At 42.3% G+C, this 20,940-nt stretch overlaps 1 protein-coding gene across 3 annotated transcripts in view; it reads left to right on the plus strand.

Annotated features, from left to right (window-relative positions):
* The window catches only part of LOC144066313 (AT-rich interactive domain-containing protein 3B), a 64,745-nt gene that overhangs the window by 29,744 nt on the left and 14,061 nt on the right, over nucleotides 1-20,940 (plus strand). For all 3 annotated transcript variants that reach the window (XM_077589763.1, XM_077589754.1, XM_077589773.1), the window contains exons 3-4: nucleotides 2,409-2,483; nucleotides 3,531-3,603. In XM_077589763.1, coding sequence (XP_077445889.1) covers nucleotides 2,409-2,483; nucleotides 3,531-3,603 — 148 coding nt within the window. The remainder of the gene's footprint in view (nucleotides 1-2,408; nucleotides 2,484-3,530; nucleotides 3,604-20,940) is intronic.

The following is a 20,940-nucleotide window of genomic DNA, read 5'->3' on the forward strand; positions in this document are numbered from 1 at the left end:
GTCACGGCCTGGATTGAACATAAGTTTTGTTAAAACAACAGTCTTGTGCGCATATAAGCCGTACCCTTAATTCAGTCATTATTTTTTTAGGTGCAAATACGGCTTATATGCGAGAAAATTCGGTAAAAATGTTTCATTTTTATTGCGATGTCGTGAAATGTGTCACTGGAAGCGGGGTGCTGAGCACAACAGCAAGTCTTGTGCGCATATAAGCCATACCCTTGATTCAGTATTTTTTTTTAAAGTACAAATATGGCTTATATGCGAGAAAATACGGTAAAAATTTATCGTTTTTTTGCAATGTTGCTAAATGTGTTACTCAAAGCGGTGTGGTGAGCACAACAACAAGACTTGTGCGCATATAAGCCGTACCCTAGATTCAGTCATCATTTTTTTAGGTACAAATACGGCTTATATGCGAGAAAATAGGTTAAAAATGTATCGTTTTCTTTGCAATGTTGTGAAATGTGTTACTCGAAGCGGTCTGCTGAGCACAACAGCAAGTCTTGTGCACATATAAGCCGTACCCTGGATTCAGTAATTATTTTTTTGTGCTACAAATACGGCTTATATGCGAGAAAATATGGTAAAAAATTATCGTTTTTATTGCAATGTCGTGAAGTGTGTTACTTGAAACGGTGTGCTGAGCACAACAGCAAGTCTTGTGCGCATATAAGCCGTCCCCTTGATTCAGTCATCATTTTCTTTAGGTACAAATACGACTTATATGCGAGAAAATAGGGTAAAAATTTATCGTTTTTATTGCGATGTCGTGAAATGGGTTACTCAAAGCCGTATGGTGAGCATGACATGATCAAGAGTTCTGCCCTTTTTTATGGAAGCATTTACAAGCATTTTTTTACTCAGGCAAAAATCTCTCCATTCCAGCGACCTTTTGGTCCGCGGGCTATTCCATTCAGGCCCCGTAATTGTCGTTGACCAATAGGCTCCCGCTTAAAAGGGAGCCGGAGCCATTAGCGCGACACCCCCTCTTGCTTTTTCATCGCTCCAAAAGGATCTTGTTTTGATTCGCCGTGCTTTTATAGGGTTTGTCTTTAAGGAGACATTCCTGCTCGGCACATACCGTGCACCCCTCTCTCTCTCTCTCTCTCTCTCTCTCTGCCCCTGTTTTCCTTCCTTCCCGTCTTGTGGGGCCCCGGCTGCTACCCCCCACTCGCAAACACAAGCGTGGTCAGTACACATGTGTGTTTGGAGAGGCTGTTGACCAGCCCGCCCTCTCCTGACAGCCCAGCTACACTCCATGAACTTGGGCCACCCGTCACAGCTGCATTAAGATTGAAGGATCGGGGGGTGGGCTGTCGTATCCAGCTGGGTCGGAAGGCGACGGCGGGCGGGGGGGACTGGGGGGTGCTTTAGGGCGCAGATGCAGATGGTTTAGGTCAAATGGAGATGTTTGAGGATGAAGAAAGAGGTGATGGCGGGTGGGGAGGGGGTCAATGCAGCTCAGGGGCACAATCATTCCAGAGGTTAGTCCCTCCCGACCGACCAGAAAAAAAAATGCATTCCCACAGTCGTAATGCGAGGTTGGGTTTACCTTGTTTGGGGTTTGCCGCGTTAACCTGCGCGCAACGTGGTACGACGTTAAATGTTATTACGGGTGACCTTCGCTATTCGTGGATGTTAGAGAATGGGACCCAATGCAAATTGAATGAATGTACAATGTTGATCAAAATGGTACATGCCTGTCAACTTATACGTTTTTCCCGTTTTTTGATCATTTCTAATTGTGGATGCCATATAACACATTTTTTACTGGATTTTTTGTCCTGTAAGTTTGTACCTATTTCTGCTCGGTCACTGGTAGCAGATGAAAACGTCTTTGTCGACTGCTAATATTTTCAAGCTTTATGCATGATATTCGCACGCATGTCAGTTACTTCATTATGTTAATTTATATAGCGTGTCAGCAAGCAATGTACCCAAACAGTCAAGCTGTCAGCTTAATACAGAAGCTTGAATTTAGTGCATTGACTGATTGGACACTTTGGAGACAATTTTAGACTTTTAAGTCCGCCCTATTCGAGTAAATATGTGCCTTGTTGGATTTGTACATTTTTTAAATCGTTTAATAAGGGAAATTGCAATCATTAATAAGGGTAGCATTTACCTGAGGTGGACGGGTATGATAATGTAAATGAAGTAATCCACATTTTATGTATTTTTTTTTAACTGCACATAAAGTTAGCAGTAGGTGAAGTAGATTCTCAGAAAGCTAACAAGATGTCAGTATTCATGATATGCACGCCATTAAGTCTGTGCAATGAGGGAATTTGGAGTGTGTTAAAAATAGCATTGTTCTCGCAGTTCTTGCAACACCCAGAGTTAAAGCACTTTACTGGTATCTTAAGTTCTATTTTATACATTGCTTATCTTTATTTTTCTTGTAGAATGGAAATGCAAGTTGGGCGGATGAGGCCGACAGTAACAGAGGAAGAGGAGAAGCCTCCAGAGACTTTGCCAAGGTGGGAGATTTTTTTTAAAACATTTTAAACTCCTTAAGCAAATAAGAAAATATTTAAAGCTCTAATAACGCATTTAAAAATTTAAAGACATTTTCATGACTTTTTTCTTTTTATAAAATGTTATGTTTGAAGACGAGTGCTCAAACATGCAAACAAGTGCTGAATATTTTGTCCATTTATTTGTTTGAGCATTGGTCAGGAGGTACTTTGTTGTCTTCATAAGACACGCCCACAAAGACATGGAATAAATTGTATTTCAGTAGTGCAGTAATCCCTCGAATAGCGCGGTTAATGTAGACCAGACATGACCGCGATAATAAAATAAAATAAAAAATAATTAATCGCGTGGGCGGCCCAGTGAAGCGAGTGGTTAGCGCATCGGCCTCGCAGCTCTGGGGTCCTGGGTTCAAATCTAGGTCTTGTCCATCTGTGTGGAGTTTGCATGTTCTCCCCGGGCCTGCGTGGGTTTCCTCTGGGTACTCCAGTTTCCTCCCACATTCCAAAAACAAGCATGTAGGCTGGTTGAATGCTCTAAATTGCCCCAAGCTAGGAGTGATTGGTTGTTTGTCTTGTTGTGCCCTGTGATTGGCTGGATTTTCAGGGTGTTCCCCGCCTCTGGCCCAAAGTCAGCTGGGATAGGCTCCAGCACCCTCCCCGACCCTAATGAGGATAAAGCAGTTCAGAAAATGAGATGATTCATAAATCGCACAGTAGTGAATTTGCGATAATCGAGGGATTACTGTATTTATTCAGAATTTTTTTAAATGATCATTTGAATTTAATAGGCTTGTTAACAATACTTTTTTTCTGTGGGGTGCAAATTTGGCAAGACATATTTTCCAGCACTTTATAGGCACTTTTAAATGCCTTGACAGGAAGTGAAGACGGCTGCGGCATCACCTTTTCTGCTAAAAGGCACACTCTTAAGAATCAACACCATTTGTTGAGGAAACCAAGCCAAAGAAAATATTTCCTATGTTGTACTTCCGTACTATTAATTGCTCTGTTTTGCCTGAACTACTATTAGTAACGCCTTTTATTTTCCAGTTGTATGAGCTGGACAATGATCCAAAACGGAAGGAGTTCTTGGATGATCTCTTCACCTTCATGCAGAAAAGAGGTAAAGTGCTTTTCATAACATGAGTATATTCCTTTAAAAATTGTTTTTGTGACATTCCCTCTTACTACTACTACTATTGCAAAAGGAAAATTACTATAGTCAAGATCTGCAGTGAATTAATTGTGAGTCGCATTTAAATGAGCCCAGCCATAATTTTAATGGAAGGCTTGTTTGGCCGTAGACTTAATAAAAGTACAAAAACAAACATTTTTATCCTCTTATGTCCGATAATAACTAAATTAGAAGACAAAATTGTTAGTAAATTGTTCTTATAGCAGCAGCCTATGCAACAAAAGCTCCTCCCCCTTTCTTAAATGTTTTTTTTTTTTTTTTAAATCTCTCTCTCTCTCTCTCTCTCTCTCTCTATATATATATATATATATATATATATATATATATATATATATATATATATATATATATATATGCACACAATACTTATTACAACATTCAAACCGTAATATTACGAAATTAAAATGACCTTGTTGCTTATTTGAATGTGAACTGGAAGTTGTTTGGGTTCAGGGGCGTCAACTTTTAGTAATACTATATATAATATATAGGATTTTTTAAAATTAGGAATTTGAAGTAATATTGAGATTTAAAAAGCTATAATATTATGAGATTTAAGTCATTTTGTTGTTTTTACATTTGGGTTGAAGGACGTCAAGTCTGTGTGAGGACAAAACTACTTTTTGTGTAATATTATTTTTATCGCAGTCATGAAATGATGAGCTCAAAATCGTTACATTACTCTTTTGTTTTCATATTTGCGCTAACGTTGTCTCCATGGCGACCTTGGCAGCCTGCGTAAATGTAACTCGCTCCTCGTGTTAAATAGAGTCGGCAATTTGTATCTACGGGTTCATTTGGTAGGACGGTGATGAATTACAGCCAGCGTTTGCACTCGTATGTCAGCGAGCCCGCCGGTCTGGTCCCGTCTTTTAAAGTCCTCGTTTGCAGGTTGATGAATTAAGCCGAGGGAGAGGGATGGAATCTGTCGGGGCCCCGTTAGCTAGCGTCTCTGTCCAGCGGCAGACGGCGGGAGTTGTTGTCTGCTGACCCCTTTACACACCGTGATCTATGACCTTGACTTTAATGCAGCCTGACAGCAGATAACTAGCCGGACGCGCTCTGCCAGCTCCTGTTATTCGCACCGATGCGATAATGGAATCATTTTCTACGCAAACAGAGAATGTGGAGGTGGAAACAGTTGCTGCGCTAGCATAGCTCTGGAGGGGAGAATGCAATTCTACCAATGAATGAATGCTAATTGGTAGCAATAGATATGTTACGGATTTTCTCGCATACACGCCGTATTTGTCGCTAAAAGAAATGTTGACCGAATCGAGGGTACGGCTACGGATACACTTCCTGGTTGTACTGCTCACTTGACCTCCTTTTTCAATTTGTCTACATGCAGGCAACACCCTTTAGAATGTGTAATCCAGCAATCGATTTATACAGTATCTCAGAAATACCACGTGCGATGATTTTTCTTAAGATTTTCCCTTCAAAGTAACACATTTGTACTCCCTATTAAAACCATGAATATGAAGATGAGCATTGTCAATCAGCGGGCGGCGTATACGAGAGAAATTGTAAAATTCAACGATTTTAAGGCCATTTTAAGGGTGCGGTTTATACGTGGAGGCGATCAATATGCGAAGAAATACGGTAATCACCAAAAAAAACTGAACAGGGAGGTGTACATGTCAGTCATGTAACGTTGGTATACCGTACACTTATTCAGCCTGTTTTTCGCTATTTTATTTTAATTTTAAATTGCCTTTCAAGATGACATGTATGTTTTTGGTGTTGGATTTTATCAGATAAATTTTCCCGCAAAAATGCGACTTGTACTCCAGTGCGACTTATATATATTTTTTTCTTTCTTAATAATGCATTTTTTTTGGCTGGTGCGACTTATAGTCCAGAAAATATGGTGAATGTCCATTTTTTTTAATATGTTACAAGGATATTCAAATGTTTCCGCAGAAATACCACAGGCGAAGATTTTCCCTTCAAAGTAACACATTTGTACTCCCTATTAAAACCATGAATATGGAGATGAACATTGTCAATCAGAGGGCGGCTTATATGAGAAATTGTCAAATTCAACGATTTTAGGGCAATTTTAAGGGTGCGGCTTATATGCGGAGGGGCTAATATGCGAGAAAATACAGTAAATCCAACTAACAAAAAGGAAAAGGCTCGTAAAAAAGATTTGATTGTGTACTAGTTGGTATTTTAAATAGGCATGTCTCCAAATGTATCGGAAATCGGGCCCAATCGTGTCTTTTTCAGAAGATCGGAATCTGGTAGTTGAGTTCTTTTAACTAATGACGCGGCGGAGTGCCAATTCCAGTCCAGTCTTGCGTCGCACATGTCCAACTTCTGCTGGAGAAGGCAATTATAAAACAAGAAATGTTCCATCATCTGACGAAGGCCAGGACGTGTAATTACAGTAGCTAGCGTGGTTCAGGTTCCTCAGAAGGGGAGCAAAGGTCATCGCCACTGCCCTACTGAGTGCTCATCTATAATGGACAAAGGGAAAAAGAATATAGGACTTTTTTCCCCTCCCTGAGTGTATCGACTGTGATAATGCGTGGAATTATTAGCAGGGGAAGAGCAAGGATAAACAGCCGGCCAAGGTGAGACTAGCGCAAATAGCTAAGTGACGTTAATGCAGCTAGCGTATCATTTGGAGTCCGACACAAAAGGCAGCAGGCGGACTGACCTCTGTCGTGGCGTCTTAATAACAGGGAAACAAATTGTCTGGTGGCGGAGGATTTAAGGGGTTGGGGGCTGTCCTTTTGGTGTTTTTTTTTTTTTAAACGCTTGTCAGTAGAAACCAGAAGACGCGCTAGCGGTCTGTCATTAGGCCGCCTGACCCCTTCGGTGGTTTGGACTTCAAAGATTCCGGGGCGAGTTGATCACACTTTTTAAGCTCTTTTCAATTGATAACTGAAACAAACAATCCCAGTGTTTTCTAAAATGACCCCCTCTCCCCCCAAGTTGCATCTCAGGGACCATTTTTTAGAAAACAATGAACGAAAGAACACCTAGTGCTCTTTCATTCCTAAAAAGGAGGAAAAAAGTACCCGCGACCTTTCAATGTGTAACCCGGACCAACTTACGTTTTATATTTTTTCCCTGCGTATTGTCCATTATCTTAAGCGAAGAGCCACTCTGATCACGTCCGCGTAACCGCCATGAATCACGTTGCCCGGCTCCCGGACGGAGCCAATCCTTTAGCTCCGATTCATCATATCCATTACGCTTCATTAACCCGAGACTTGTCGTTATTTGTTCTAGTCGGACGAGGCGTAATCGTGTGAGGTTCGAGGGGCCGGGGGGGACTGGGGACTGGGGACCGGTTGTCAAATCGCCAGAAGGAAATGGAACGGCGTTGCCGCCGACTGCCTGTCAGCGGTGTCCACTTGAGATGATTAATGGCTGCCGACTCTGATGGACAGACGCAGAGCGAGGGGTCTCATCTTGTTCCATGCAATAATGAGACCTGGGGGGCGAGGGGGGCTATAATGACGGTGGGATACATCCTAGTGTTACACTCCTAATCGGAGCGGGGTCTCGGCTTAGCGACGACCACATGGTGGGTTATCTGCGCTTTACAGTTATTCTGGGAAGCGATACTTTTGCGCGGTGACATCCAGTCGTCTTACGGGGGACGACAAGGGGGCGTCGGAGCGATAGACTCGGCGTTCGACGCAAACTATTAAGAGGAATAACCATTTGAAAAGAAAACAGTTCCCATCGCCGTGTTGGGGATTCTATTGTGGGAAAGGGTGGCCTCCCAGTAGGACATTAGAGGAAGTTTCCCAACTGTAATTCTGAGAGCGCCAGCTCTGTCCACACCAATTACACCCTGAATGGCCTCCGGGGGATCGCAGTATGCATTATATTACCGCTCCCTCCGTCTTCTTCCCCCGCTGGTAACAGGCACCGCCATAGGACGGTTCTTTGCAGGGATGAGTGTCTCATTTTGGGCGAAAAATAGTTTTGAAAAATTAGTGGCAATATTAATTGACATGAAATCCATTGGACTGAACGATCGTGTTTTTCTTTGGAATTGCTGGCAAAAAACACATCCAAGCTATTTTGACAGGTAGCCTCGCAGTTAGCGATTGAGGGTTCGATCCCAGGTCTGGACTTTAAAAGACAGGACCAGACTTTTACAAGATTCAATCACTTAGAGCACATGTGTCAAAGTGGCGGCCCGGGGGCCAAATCTGGCCCGCCGCATCATTTTGTGCGGCCCGACAAAGTAAATCATGAGTGCTGACTTTCTGTTTTAGGATCAAATTAAAATGAAGAGTATAGATGTAAATTAAATTTCCTGATTTTCCCCCTTTTAAATTAATAATTGTATTTTTTTAATTTTGTCTGTGTTTTTAGCACAAAAATCATTTTGTAAAATCTAAAAATATATAAAAAAGCTAAAATAAACATTGTTTTAGATCTATTAAAAAAACCCTGTATTTTCAGGGCTTTTTATCCAGTTCTTTTAATCCATTTATTAAAAAAATCTAAATATTATATCTAAAATGGTCTGGCCCACATGAAATCGAGTTGACGTTAATGCGGCCTGCGAACCAACCCGAGTCTGACACCCTTGACTTAGAGTGTAAAAACTGAATATCCCGAGATACCTTGTGGCCAATGTCAAAACAGTTCATTTTTAAAGCAACTCTAGTTGACCTATCGGCATTGATGGCCCCCAAGAACAGAAAAAATCCATCATTTATCTGTTTTAGAGGCAAAAAAAATGTTTACCCCATTACGTTACATGTTGTTTTACTTTGGGGATGTGTGAAATTTCGACAGCGCGCCAATTTAAAGAGATTTTTCCTTGCCTTATCTTCACCCACCTTTTTCCCTCTGTTTATTGTGCTACAGTTACAACCACTGAAACTTGATAACGCCATGGGGGTTAGCCATGGTGGGTTTCTAGGCGGGTATTTAGGCCCTCTTTGCTGAGGCCTTGGGGGAGGGGTGTGTTGGGGTCTGGGATGGGGGTTGGATTAAGGGGCCTCCTCCTGTCCTACACGACATGATTAATGATCTCCAAACAAGTGGGCGGTAACCTTTTTCCGATAGGCCAGCTGCTTGACGGACAGGACGAAGGCTCGAGCGTCGTACTCCGGGCCTGAAAAGAGGGCGCCGAGGTCGAAGGGTGACGGGGGACGAGTGGTTTGTCTAGATTGGGGCAGCCAAACGTACGGCCCGCTCCCTGTCAATGGCGGACAATGAGTTAACAAGGGAGCTAAAATTCCCCCAAATCAACAGGAAGCGACCCGTGAACAGGAAGCAGCCCGTAAATTTCCCAAACCAAAAGGAAATGATCCAACACTACAGGCAGTGACCTGTAAGTAGCCTAAAATGAAAAGTTAAAATGAAATTGTTGCCTGCCATTGACGATGATCGATGTCCAATCCGCTTAATGTGGCTGCGGATGCTCATCTTTCATGTCGGGTTTCAACTATGCAGAGGCAAACCGTGCCAAAAATGTTTTTTTTTTTTACAGCGCCGTCAAAGTCGGGTTTCAACTATGCAGAGGCAAACCATGATTTTTTTTTAAACAGTGCCGTCAAAGTCGGGTTTCAACTATGCAGAGTCAAACCGTGCCAAAAATGATTTTTTGAACAGCGCCGTCAAAGTCGGGTTTCAACTATGCAGAGGCAAACCGTTCCAAAAATGATTTTTTTTTAACAGCGCCGTCAAAGTCGGGTTTCAACTATGTAGAGGCAAACCATGCCAAAAATGATTTTTTTATAAACAGTGCCGTCAAAGTCGGGTTTCAACTATGCAGAGGCAAACCGTGCTAAAAATGATTTTTTTTTTTCAACACCGTCAAAGTCGGGTTTCAACTATGCAGAGGCAAACCGTGAAAAAAATGATTTTTTTTAAAACAGTGCCATCAAAGTCGGGTTTCAACTATGCAGAGGCAAACCTTGCCAAAAATTATATATTTTTTGAACAGCGGCGTCAAAGTCGGGTTTCAACTATGCAGAGGCAAACCGTGCCAGAATGTTTTTTTTTAACAGTGCCATCGATGGCGGCTAATAAGTTAGCTTTTTGGGCCAAAAGTAAACTGGTCCGGCCCACGTGAAATCTGGTTAGCACGAATGTGGCCCGCAAACCAGATTTTGACGCCCTGGTCTAGATGGGAAACAAAAGGAGAGCTGGATGGGGGGCGCACTCTGCCAGTCAGTCGCTCAGCTGGCCAAGCAGACGCCAATAATCACGCGTCCGTCATAATCACGCGTCCGTCTCGAAGCACGTTACAGGAAAAGGGTGGATCGCCGACCACTTTTTAATCAGGCCCCCGAAAGAGACGCCCAAACGGGGGCCCGTTCGGATGAAAGATTTGACCCATTTGTGGCTTCCTGACTTTCCATACATTTGAGGAGATAGTTTGTCTTTTTGGTAAACCCCACCCTTTTAGGCGGACAAATTACAAGCCAGCCTTAAGGGAGGGGTCGCCATCTTTGGTGGGGGGATTAAGGTGGGGCCGTACAGCCTTTGTTCCAAACCAGCGGAAATGGTGCCTTTTCGTGATGTTTGTTTTTAGATTCTTAGCTATGTAAGATAAAAATCTTCTTGCCATCCAAGGCTACTCTTTGTGCCTCTTCCTCTCCTGATCCCCGAGGCCCCGCCCCCCTGCCCCTTGTTTTTTCCTCCTTTGCCATTTGTTCCAATGCCAGGGACCGTCCGTCTTTAATTACGAACATACGTACTGTAAAGGGATTTAACTCGGTAAGCCCCCCAGCCCGGGAGATTCTTAATCGCCCGGGCGCGACGCGTTAGTAACGTAGGAGAGAACGAGAATCGCTTCACGCCGTCCACCGTGGAATCTTTTACAAAGTAAAGTTGTTTTGTCTTCACGGGCATACGTTGGCATAAAATACTTTACGTTCCCGACAAATTGAGACGTGATAGCGTATAATTTAATCAGTGGGAAATGAGTCCAGACAAGCGCAAGGGACGATGACCGAGATCGCGTAAATGCAAAATATGGAGCTTAAAATCAGGTGAAAGCGTTGGCGTGGAACTCTGACGTTTTGAAGTCAAGTCACACTCGTGCTACGAATTCAACAGGACGTCACAAAATTGAAGTCATTGAGATGGCGTTTACTTTTCAAAAAAGTTTTCCTCAAATGAAGCAGAGAAGGTTTTGTTAACCCAAAATAGGCTGTTACATATTCTGTATAATATATAGTATATTATCCCTGAAATTCCAAATGTGGGGGAAATGTGACCCCATTGACACATGAATTTGGAGCAATGTGATGGTTTCTTTTTTTAATCACTGTTAAAAAACGATGATGGGAATACAAGTAACAACAAATTCAATTTATAAATGTTGTGTTCTTGTTCCATGCAACCCCTTAAGGAGAAATTTGATTTGCAGTGAAATATTTTTGGCTGTTTGGGCTTGAAAGAGTTAAAAATGAGTCAGCTAGTGCTTCCTTGCCATTGGATTTTTGTTGTTGTTGTTGTTGTTATTGTTGATTGACACCATGGTAAGTCAGTGAAGCTTGAGCAGAGGAATCAATGATAAAGTCCCTTTAACCTACTCTTACCGTCCCTCCATGGTTTTTGATTGACATCAAACCTTGCTCAAAAGTTTTGAGACTGAATGGTGAAAAGGTCTATTTGGTTCCGATTTCGCAAGTATATTTTAAATAGATTTTTGTCAAGTTTGGTCTCTTTTTTTTAGATTAACATAAAACAGATATTTAATTTCATTTTTTTATGACCATAGAGCATATGTACCTACTTATTAATATCTTCTCACCTCATTTTCTGAGCGGCTTTATCCTCACTAGGGTCGCGGGGGGTGCTGGAGCCTATCCCAGCTGACTTCAGGCCAGAGGCAGAGGACACCCTGAATTGGTGGCCAGCCAATCACAGGGCACAATGAGAGAAACAATTTATAGTGTCCAATCAGCCTACCATGCATGTTTTTGGAATGTGGGAGGAAACCGGAGTACCCGGAGAAAACCCACGCAGGCAAACATGCAAACACACAGGTGGACCGACCTGGATTTGAACCCAGGCCCCCCACTGTGAGGCCGACGCGCTAACCAATCAGCCTCCAGGCTGCCCCCTACTTATTTATGTGACTACTTTTTCATGTTGCTGACTACTTATTATGTTAAGTACTTATTGATTGATTATTTATCATTATTATTTATTGATCATTTATTTGTGGACTTCATGGTGAAGCTTTAAATCTCATTATACTTGTATAAAGACACTAAAAGCATTCAATTCTATTTTAATCAATAATCGAGTCGAATAAGTCGAAAGAGCCATATTGGACGAAAAACCGTACCCGCAGCCTTACGCGAGACCACCGGGTTTTTTGGGGGGTAAACGGCATCCCCCGCCGCCACACTTGCTACTCCATCTGTGTCCTGTATGTGGTTTTAAAGCGACGCTTCCTGGCCTCCACAACCCTGTGATGGATGTCCCCAAACGCATTACGACCCCCGGAGGAGCCCTACACCCGCACAATAGCCCTGAGCTCACTTCCACCAATGGCGCGTGGACACGCCACAATGGAGCGTAAAAAAAGGGGCTTAACGGAAGCCAAGACGCTCGCTTGGAAGGGCTGAACCGTCGCTTCGTCCACGCCCTGATTTGTTGTTGCCTGCGGTCGCTCGATGGACTCAATTAACGGGTTATGCGCTGCAAAAATGCACCTACTTAACGCGGGTTAAATTCCCTTGTTTCCAGTGTAACGCTACCAAAATGAAGTGAATTGGACTCGCTTAGATTTATTGAAGAAAGAAAAATAGACTGTCGAAGATGAAAATAAGCGCAAAATGACTGTAAAGTTAAAGTCAAAATGAATAAATTGATAGGCGGAGGGAGTGGTTTGCGCATCAGGCTCGCAGTTCTGGGGTCGAGGGTTCGATCCCAATTGGGTCTTCAGTGTGGGGAGTTTGCGTATTGTTTATGGGCTTGCGTGGGTTTTCCCTGGGTGATCCGGTTTCTTCCCAAATGTACTTTTTTCAAAGTTTGAGTTGAACCGTGTCAATCAACTGAATTGGTTCAAGTTACTACAAAATAAACTAACAGAAATGTAATTAAGTCCAAATAGAAATTGTTCAAACTGTTATTTGAAACCTTTTATAAGGCTTTAGGTGGAAAAATGACCTGTGCTTTGTTGACGCTATTTCTGTTATAACAACGGACGTTTGTCCATTTGCATGAATGAGTTGAAATGTGTGGCTTTTGTTTGTTTGTCAATGATAGGTTGCAGTCAAATCTGGCAACCGCCTGGAGTGACTTGCTTTGCCTGCCAGCACAAATGCACGTATGCAGTATTTAAATGCTACACGGCACCCCCTGTAGTAGTATTGGTCTTTTCTTCAAGCCAATGCACGAGTTAGGAGTGTGTGTGTGTGTATATATTGAATGCTTTTATTGTCATTATACAAGTATAATGAGATTTAAAAGTCGACCTTGTCATTTGTGGGAGCACAATACACCCACGTCTATTTGCAAAATTCAATAAAACAGGGTTTGTCCATGCGGAAAGGTCAATGTCCTGTCGCCGCATTTGCTTTGCGGGTTCAGGGACCCGTCCACTGGCAACAACTGGTCGACTTTGCACGCTGCCGTTTACATGAAACAACACGGACATCATTCCCGCGTTTACAGGCCGTGTAAAAGTTGCCATTTGGCGTTCTTGCATTCCCAGGATTCCGCCTGCTCGTAAAAAGTGTATCGTTCAATGGGTTGGTCGTCAGAAGCATATTTCTCAACCAAGGTGACCGATTATCTTTCAATCGAGCGAGCAGTCGCTCCATTGTTTTGATCGGGTGAGGGTCCTGGGGGACGACTTGGGTGACAGGCTCACTTTTCGCAACCTCTTCAATGTCCCCCTACCCTCTTTTCGGCCAGGTGACGCAGGAATCGTGTTTCGGCCCGAGCGAGCGAAGCGTTTTGAGTTTTATGCCATATACATTTTTTTCATGAATTTTATTCATAGATGTCATGCTATGATATGTGCATGCGCGTCAGTCACTATATAAATATAGCACGTCAGCAAGCAATGTACGCCGACAGTCAAGCTGTCAGCGTCATACAGCACCATCTACAGAATCTCGAATTAAGTGCATACTGATTGGGCATCCCGTCCACTTTGGAGATTTTTTTTTTAGAGTTTTAAATGCGGCCTACGTGAGTAAATATGTGCCGCGATGCATTTGTGTTTTTTTCATAGCTTAATAAGGGGAATTGCAATCATTAATAAGGGGAGCAATCGGTGGAGGTTGACAGGTATGCTATACGGAGCAACATAATATGGACTTAATCAGATGAGCGTCCCTCACAGTGTGCGTCCCCCAACCCCCCCCCCCCCCGTCAGCTGTGACTCGGGACGATGGCTGACTTAGAATAGCAAAGCTTCTAAAGTGTAGCGTTACATCCGAGCTACCTTATGTGGAGGGGGCGCATCTGAGCACTTGATATGAATTGGTGGCGGAACTAAAAATAGCAAATTCCACACTCACTAGCCTTTTTTACCTTTTATGTCGCTGAGCATACATTCAAAATAAAACAAATCTATCAGCGTGCTGACAAAAACCTGTAGCCCCCCAACCCCCCTCCGACTTGTATAAATGAAACTGCCCGACTTAAAGTAAACTCTTCTCATGTGGAGTCCAGACCCGCGTTGGTTTTTTTGTGTGTGTCAATGTCTGGATTACATCATCGAATTTGTCTTAAAACTTGGACGAATGAATAAGATTTGCTCTCCCATGGGTCACTTGGGCTTGTTTTTTGTTAACTTTTGTTGACTAACTTAGCAATTAGAGCTAGTCCTTCCAGTTTAGAGGAATTGAATCTCTACAGTTGTCAATTGCGGGCAGTGGGGTCATTTTAGGTCACTTCCTGTTGATCGTTGGGGCAATTTCTGCATGTTGTGGTCATTTCAATGTAGTTTTCTGGACATTTTGGATCATTTCCTCTTGATTTTGTTATTTCTCGGTCACTTCTTGTAGTTTTGTAAAAGTGATATTCTGTTTAAATTGAGTCTCATTTCTAATTGGAAATGAACCTATAGAAAAAGTGCACCTAATAATAGATCCGGCCAATGAAACGATAACCATAATTATCGTGAAATAATTTTTGTCAACGATAATATTAAAATTTTTCTATAAAAAAATGATCATTTAAAACTGCAATTACACAACCCGGCCACCACATAGAACGGGGGCGCTGTTGCGAGATGAACGCTAGTTCCAGACCAACGCTCAGGAGAAGAAGAGGATGACGAGGAAATGTGTTTTTAGCACGTTCGCATTAGAGGCTAACACGGATGAACGCAAAAGGACTAACATGGCCAAAATAAGTGATTAAGAGATGCAGGACAACCGACCCACTAAAAAATCCAAGTGAATTCTCCCTTGGCGTTTTCTTTCTTTCTTTTTTTTTTTTTTAACCGTAATGAAAATGTCCTTAACCCACTGTCCTCATTTGAGGACACCCTGTAATATTTTCCTTACCTGATATCAAGATGTTTTCCCGTTTTTTGTAAATGTTCTGAAAACATTGCAAAAATCTAAAACTTCTCTTGAGTTCATATGGGTTCAAATGGGTTAAATTCATCCATTTTTGTGCTAGTGGAATCAGGACATGGAAACAAGACAAGCTAATATCTTTTAATGTTTTTGTTGTTTTTTTTATTGCTATTTCGTACCAACTCAGGCGATCCAGAATAAATCCATTATGCACATGGGATGTCGTAACATGGAGGGAAAAGGAAGACACTGTTGCTCTCAGACACTTCCAGCGGGCTGGGGGGTCTGTTTGTATTGGCTGACACCTTCCTGAAAGCACTAATCCACTCTTTCTCCTCCTGCGTCCTTCCTTACGACAAGCTGAAAAGACCCCCCGTGACCCCCGTTTTGATTCCGTTCATGTCGGGAATGGGAATAAGACTTTATCTTTTCAGTTCCTCTTTCTGACCTCAGCGTCCATTGGCTGGGCCAAACATTCGTTTCGTTCAATTATTAAAAGCACAAAAAATGTCCGTCATGTGGGACTGGCGTCGGGGGAGGGGCCACGGCACCCGTTTGATTTATTATGGAAGCCTTCTAATGTGGACAGCTGTTTCCTGCTTAAAAGAAAATAAAAATGGGTCATGGGTCAAATCGGATGACCTTGTTTCTTTTGCGAGGACACATTCAGATGAAAGGCTTGGAATGGAGTCCATGTTTTTTTTTTTAAATTATTTTATTTGATACAATTCTTACTAAACGATATGTTATAGTTGAGGGACGTGTTTTTCTATTCGCCGTGAAGTGGCCTCTGGTATTTTGGGTGTGAGTTCAATTTAGCCACATGGAACCCTTAATTATGCGATCGGAAAATTGGGAAATCTACAATTATCGGATTTTGGATCCAAAGTCCATAAATGCTGGGTTTTTGTTGTCTCAGTTTTTTAAATAGACATTTGGTTTGTGTTTTTAAAAAGTCGTTCATTGTCAAAAGGCCAGTTATTCTGGCATTCGTTCATGTTTGCTGGGATCTCATTACCATCTGGTGCCCATAGTTACCTGGGATACAACATTTATAATATATTTTTTTAACTATTTAAATCAAGGGTGTCAGACACGGGTTGGTTCGCGGGCCGCATTAATGTCAACTCGGTTTCATGTGGGCCGGACCATTTTAGATATAATATTTAGATTTTTTTATATAAATGGATTAAAAGAACTGGATTAAAATCTCTGAATATTCAGTTTTTTATAGATCTAAAACAATGTTTATTTGAGTTTTTTTTAATATATTTTTAGATTTTACAAAATGATTTTTGAACTAAAAACACAGAACAAAATGATTCAAAAATTACAATTATTGATTTCAAAGGGGGAAAATCGGGAAATTTAATATAAATCTATACTCTTCATTTTAATTTGAACCTAAAACAGAAAGTCGGCACTCATCGTTTACTTTCCCGGGCCGCACAAAATGATGCGGCGGGCCAGATTTGGCCCCCGGGCCGCCACTTTGACACCCGTGATTTAGATTAACCCTGATTTTTTTCCCCCCTTAATTTGTTTTGATTAAATTAGTTTGAGAGCGGCATCTCGAACTTCCGGACTAATTATGGCCCATAATAAAATATTCATTCATTTTCTGAACTGCTTTATCCTCACTAAGGTCGCAGGGGGGTGCTGGAGCCTATCCCAGCTGACTTCGGGCGGGGGACACCCTGAATCGGTGGCCAGCCAATCATAGGGCACAACAAGACAAACAACCAATCACTCATAGCTAGGAGCAATTTAGAGTGTGAAAATCAGCCTACCATGCATGTCTTTGGAATGTGGGATGAAACCGGAGTACCCGGAGAAAACCCACCCAACATGCAAACTCCACAAAAGTGGACCAACCTGGATTTGATCCCCGGACCCCAGAGCTGTGAGGCCGACATGCTTATTTGTTTCATACCTGTCAACCTCTGCCGATAACTGCCCTTATAAATGATTATGATTCCCCTTACAAACCCCCAAAAAACCTTACAAACACCGTACGAGTCCGTACGGTGTTTGTAAGGTTTTTGGGGGGTTTGTAAGGGGAATCATAATCATTTATAAGGGCAGTTATCGGCAGAGGTTGACAGGTATGCAGTATTCTTATCATATTTTTGTAAACGAACGATCGCTGCCAGTCAAAATGGATCGGACGCCTCTCGCTGTGGCAGTGGCATTTAATGAGTTAATAACTAATAATGTAAACTAGTATACATACAAAAAAAATCGGGACTGATTTCCGATGAGACTTTTTGATCGGGGACATCACTTATCTTCACATTTTTCACTTCCGTCAACACCAGCTACACCAGTGAATCTTTCCTGTCGCCCCCTATCATTACCAGTCTAGCCACTGGAAACCCACAGCCGTGTGGTAGAGGAAAGACTCAGGGAGTGGTCTGCTGGGGGGGGGGTTGCCGTTGGTTTGGGCCACGGCACTTCCCACCAGAGCGACCCCTGACCCTCGCTGCCATTAATCACTAGGCTCCTGATGGCCACGTCCCTAGGGGGAAATCAGTCCGGGGCAAAGGATGATGGGAGGTGAAGCCTGCAGCCAATTACAGATGGGCCGGGAGCAGCTGAGTGGACAGATCCAGGCTTTATGGGGAGATGAAATGAGTACGGGCTCGCCATGGAAGCCCCGCGGGGGGGCTCCCGTCTTCTCCAGCGCCACGTCATCGCCACGTCGGCGTACCACCGGCGGCGCGCCGCTTGTAAAAGCAGCAGTTGCAACCATTCCGTGGGCTCAAACGTCCGTCCACGTGTGATGAAAGCGCGTTCGGCTCCGCTGTGATCAAAAGAGGTGTTTGGGACCGACCGGTCCAATTAGGCTCGTTAGAGTTAAACGGCGCAGATGTTGCGCGCCAAAGTCCAAAGCGGATTTTTTGATGCTCTGGACACAGCTGTTGCAAATGGGATTTTTTTGTTGTTGTTGTTTTTACAGAATTATTAAAGGCGCGCTTGCGTATCGGGGTCACAACGTCAAATGCGAATCCACGTGTTGACAAATTATCGCTGGTTTCCATTTCAAAAACACCTCAGTGAAGCTTGTAGTTGACACAAAATTAAAAACCACTACAGTAAACCATTATTCTCCACTAGCTTCGCATTGACGCAGCCACAAAAAATGTAACTACCGTATTTACTCACATATAAGCCTCCTCGTGTATAAGCCGCACCCTTAAAATTGCCTTATAATCTTTGAATTTTACAATTTCTCGCGTATAAGCCGCCCCCGATTCACATTTTTCAACTCCATATTCATGGTTTTAATAGAGAGTACAAATGTTTTACTTTGAAGGGGAAATCTTAAGAAAAATCATCACGCGTGTTATTTCTAAGATACTGTATGAATCAAAAGCACATTATTAGGGTCAATATCATAAGGAATTAATTCAGCCAGTAATGTTTCTTACTGCAAAACAGAAAATAACCAATAAATACTAAATGTTGCTTTGCCAACATCTAGTGGTGAAAAAGAGTTGCAGGTTTTGTGCGCATATAAGCCGTAGCTTAGATTCAGTCATCATTTTTTTAGTTACAAATACGGGTTATATGCGAGTAATTATGTCTAACCCACATGTGTCAAAGTGGCGGCCCGGGGGCCAAATCTGGCCCGCCGCATCATTTTGTTTGGCCCGGGAAAGAAGGTCTACAATGTTACACTGCAAAAATAAAAACAAATTAAATTCCAGGCCACCATGTTTAATTACAAAGAGGAACGATCGCTTTATTTTTAGCGCATATGACGTGAAGTTAACTAAATTTAGCTAGTGAAACAGCTATATTGAGAAGTTATAACAATGATATCCCAATAACATAATATTAAAAAAAGTAACGACAACTTTGATATCCCCTAATATGAATGTTCTATATAAGCTAGTTAGCCCTTAGCTTTAGTTTAGTCTTTCTTTAAAAGAACACACTTAGCTAGCTATCGTCATACATTCCGATTGTTAAATCGATTGGAATCCAGTTGTTTTTCAGGCATTCATTTCGACATATTCCCTGGTTAATAGGTGTACGATTTCGATTTTTCACAACCACGTTGCTTCATCGTCCATTTCATCGTCTGTAATAGTTCATCTCAAAAGCACCAACTTAATCAATTGGACAATGAGACATCCGAGAATTTGTCGTACATGCTCCCTTAACGACGGTGTCCAGGACGTACGATTTGTCGATGGCAGTTTGCGATAGGTCAATTACATACAAAAAAAAATTAAAAAGGCTTCCCCATTATTGATTTTGACACGGGTTCACAAAAGTCCGAGGTCAATTGCCATCTTTGGCACTGAAACCTCATCATTTTACAGCTTGTCCTTCCTGTTCAAATGGATAGATGGTCTTTTTTTTAGTGCTATTGACGATGATCCACATCCAATCACGCGGGCTCATTTCATCCTGTGAATGTAGTTTGTCACCAGTCCAATCCATTTTTTATTCACTGTAGCTCTAAATACGACACTAAAATGCAGTTAAAGTCATTTTAGAACCGATATTTTAAACGGTTGATAAAGCATCGGATGAGCGTCTATAAGGACGTTAGCTTTAGCGCGTTACATTTTTATGACTTCACAAAGGCTCTGAGGGAGATAGTGGATGCTAATAATGTACTTTGCAATGTTGTTTGGTAAGTCTTTAGGAAATAATGAACACTGACACACACAAAAATAGCAAAAAGCAACCTCAGGTATTCATTTAAGAGCCACAAAAAGGGTTTATTTGCATCCCTGTCAATAACTACAGTGCTTTCCTATTGGTCGGGTCTTTTGTAGCACCTTGGGACATTTAATAGTTATTAGAAAGAAAACAATAAACCAAAGAAGTGAGATTTTCAGCAAAAATAGTTCCTAGAGTGGGGATAAAATGAGAAACCAATAGCTACATGCTAGCGCTAGTACCTGCTAATTCTAAATTTGGCTAACGGCTCGCTCCCCTGTCAAAGAGCAACATGTGTTTAATGGTACGACAGCACGACACCATGATCCTGTTTTAAAATCACACCCGTCTTTGTGAATGACAAACTGACTGCTACATGCTAGCGCTAGTACACGCTAGCCCGGAATTTGACTAACGACTCATTCGCCTGTCAAACAGCTACATGCGTTTAAAAGTATGACAGCGCGACGTCAAGATCCTCTTTTAAAATCACATCTGTCTTTGTGAATGACAAACTGACTGTTACATGCTAGCACACGCTAGTCCTGAATTTGGCTAACGGCTACCTCGCCTGTCAAACAGCGACATGCGTTTAATGGTATGACAGCGTGACACCATGATCCTGTTTTAAAATCACATCTGTCTTTGTGAATGAGAAACTGACTGCTACATGCTAGTGCTAGTACACGCTAGCCCTGAATTTGGCTAACGACTCATTCGTTTGTCAAACAGCTACATGCGTTTAAAGGTATGACAGCGCGACATCATGATCCTGTTTTGAAATCACATCTGTGTTTGTGAATGACAAACTGAGTGCTACATGCTACCACACGCTAGTCCTGAATTTGGCTAACGACTAATTCGCCTGTCAAACAGCTACATGCGTTTAATGGTATGCCAATGCAACACCATGATCTTGTTTTGAAATTAAATCTGTCTTTGTGAATGAGAAACTGACTGCTACATGCTAGCGCTAGTACATGCTAGACCTGAATTTGGCTAACGACTCTCTCCCCTGTCAAACAGCAACATGCGTTTAATGGTACGACAGCGCGACACAATGATGCCGTTTTAAAATCTCATTTGTCTTTGTGCGCTTGAA

The sequence above is a fragment of the Stigmatopora argus genome, chromosome 2 (genome assembly GCF_051989625.1).
Source record: "Stigmatopora argus isolate UIUO_Sarg chromosome 2, RoL_Sarg_1.0, whole genome shotgun sequence".
Taxonomy (NCBI): domain Eukaryota; kingdom Metazoa; phylum Chordata; class Actinopteri; order Syngnathiformes; family Syngnathidae; genus Stigmatopora; species Stigmatopora argus.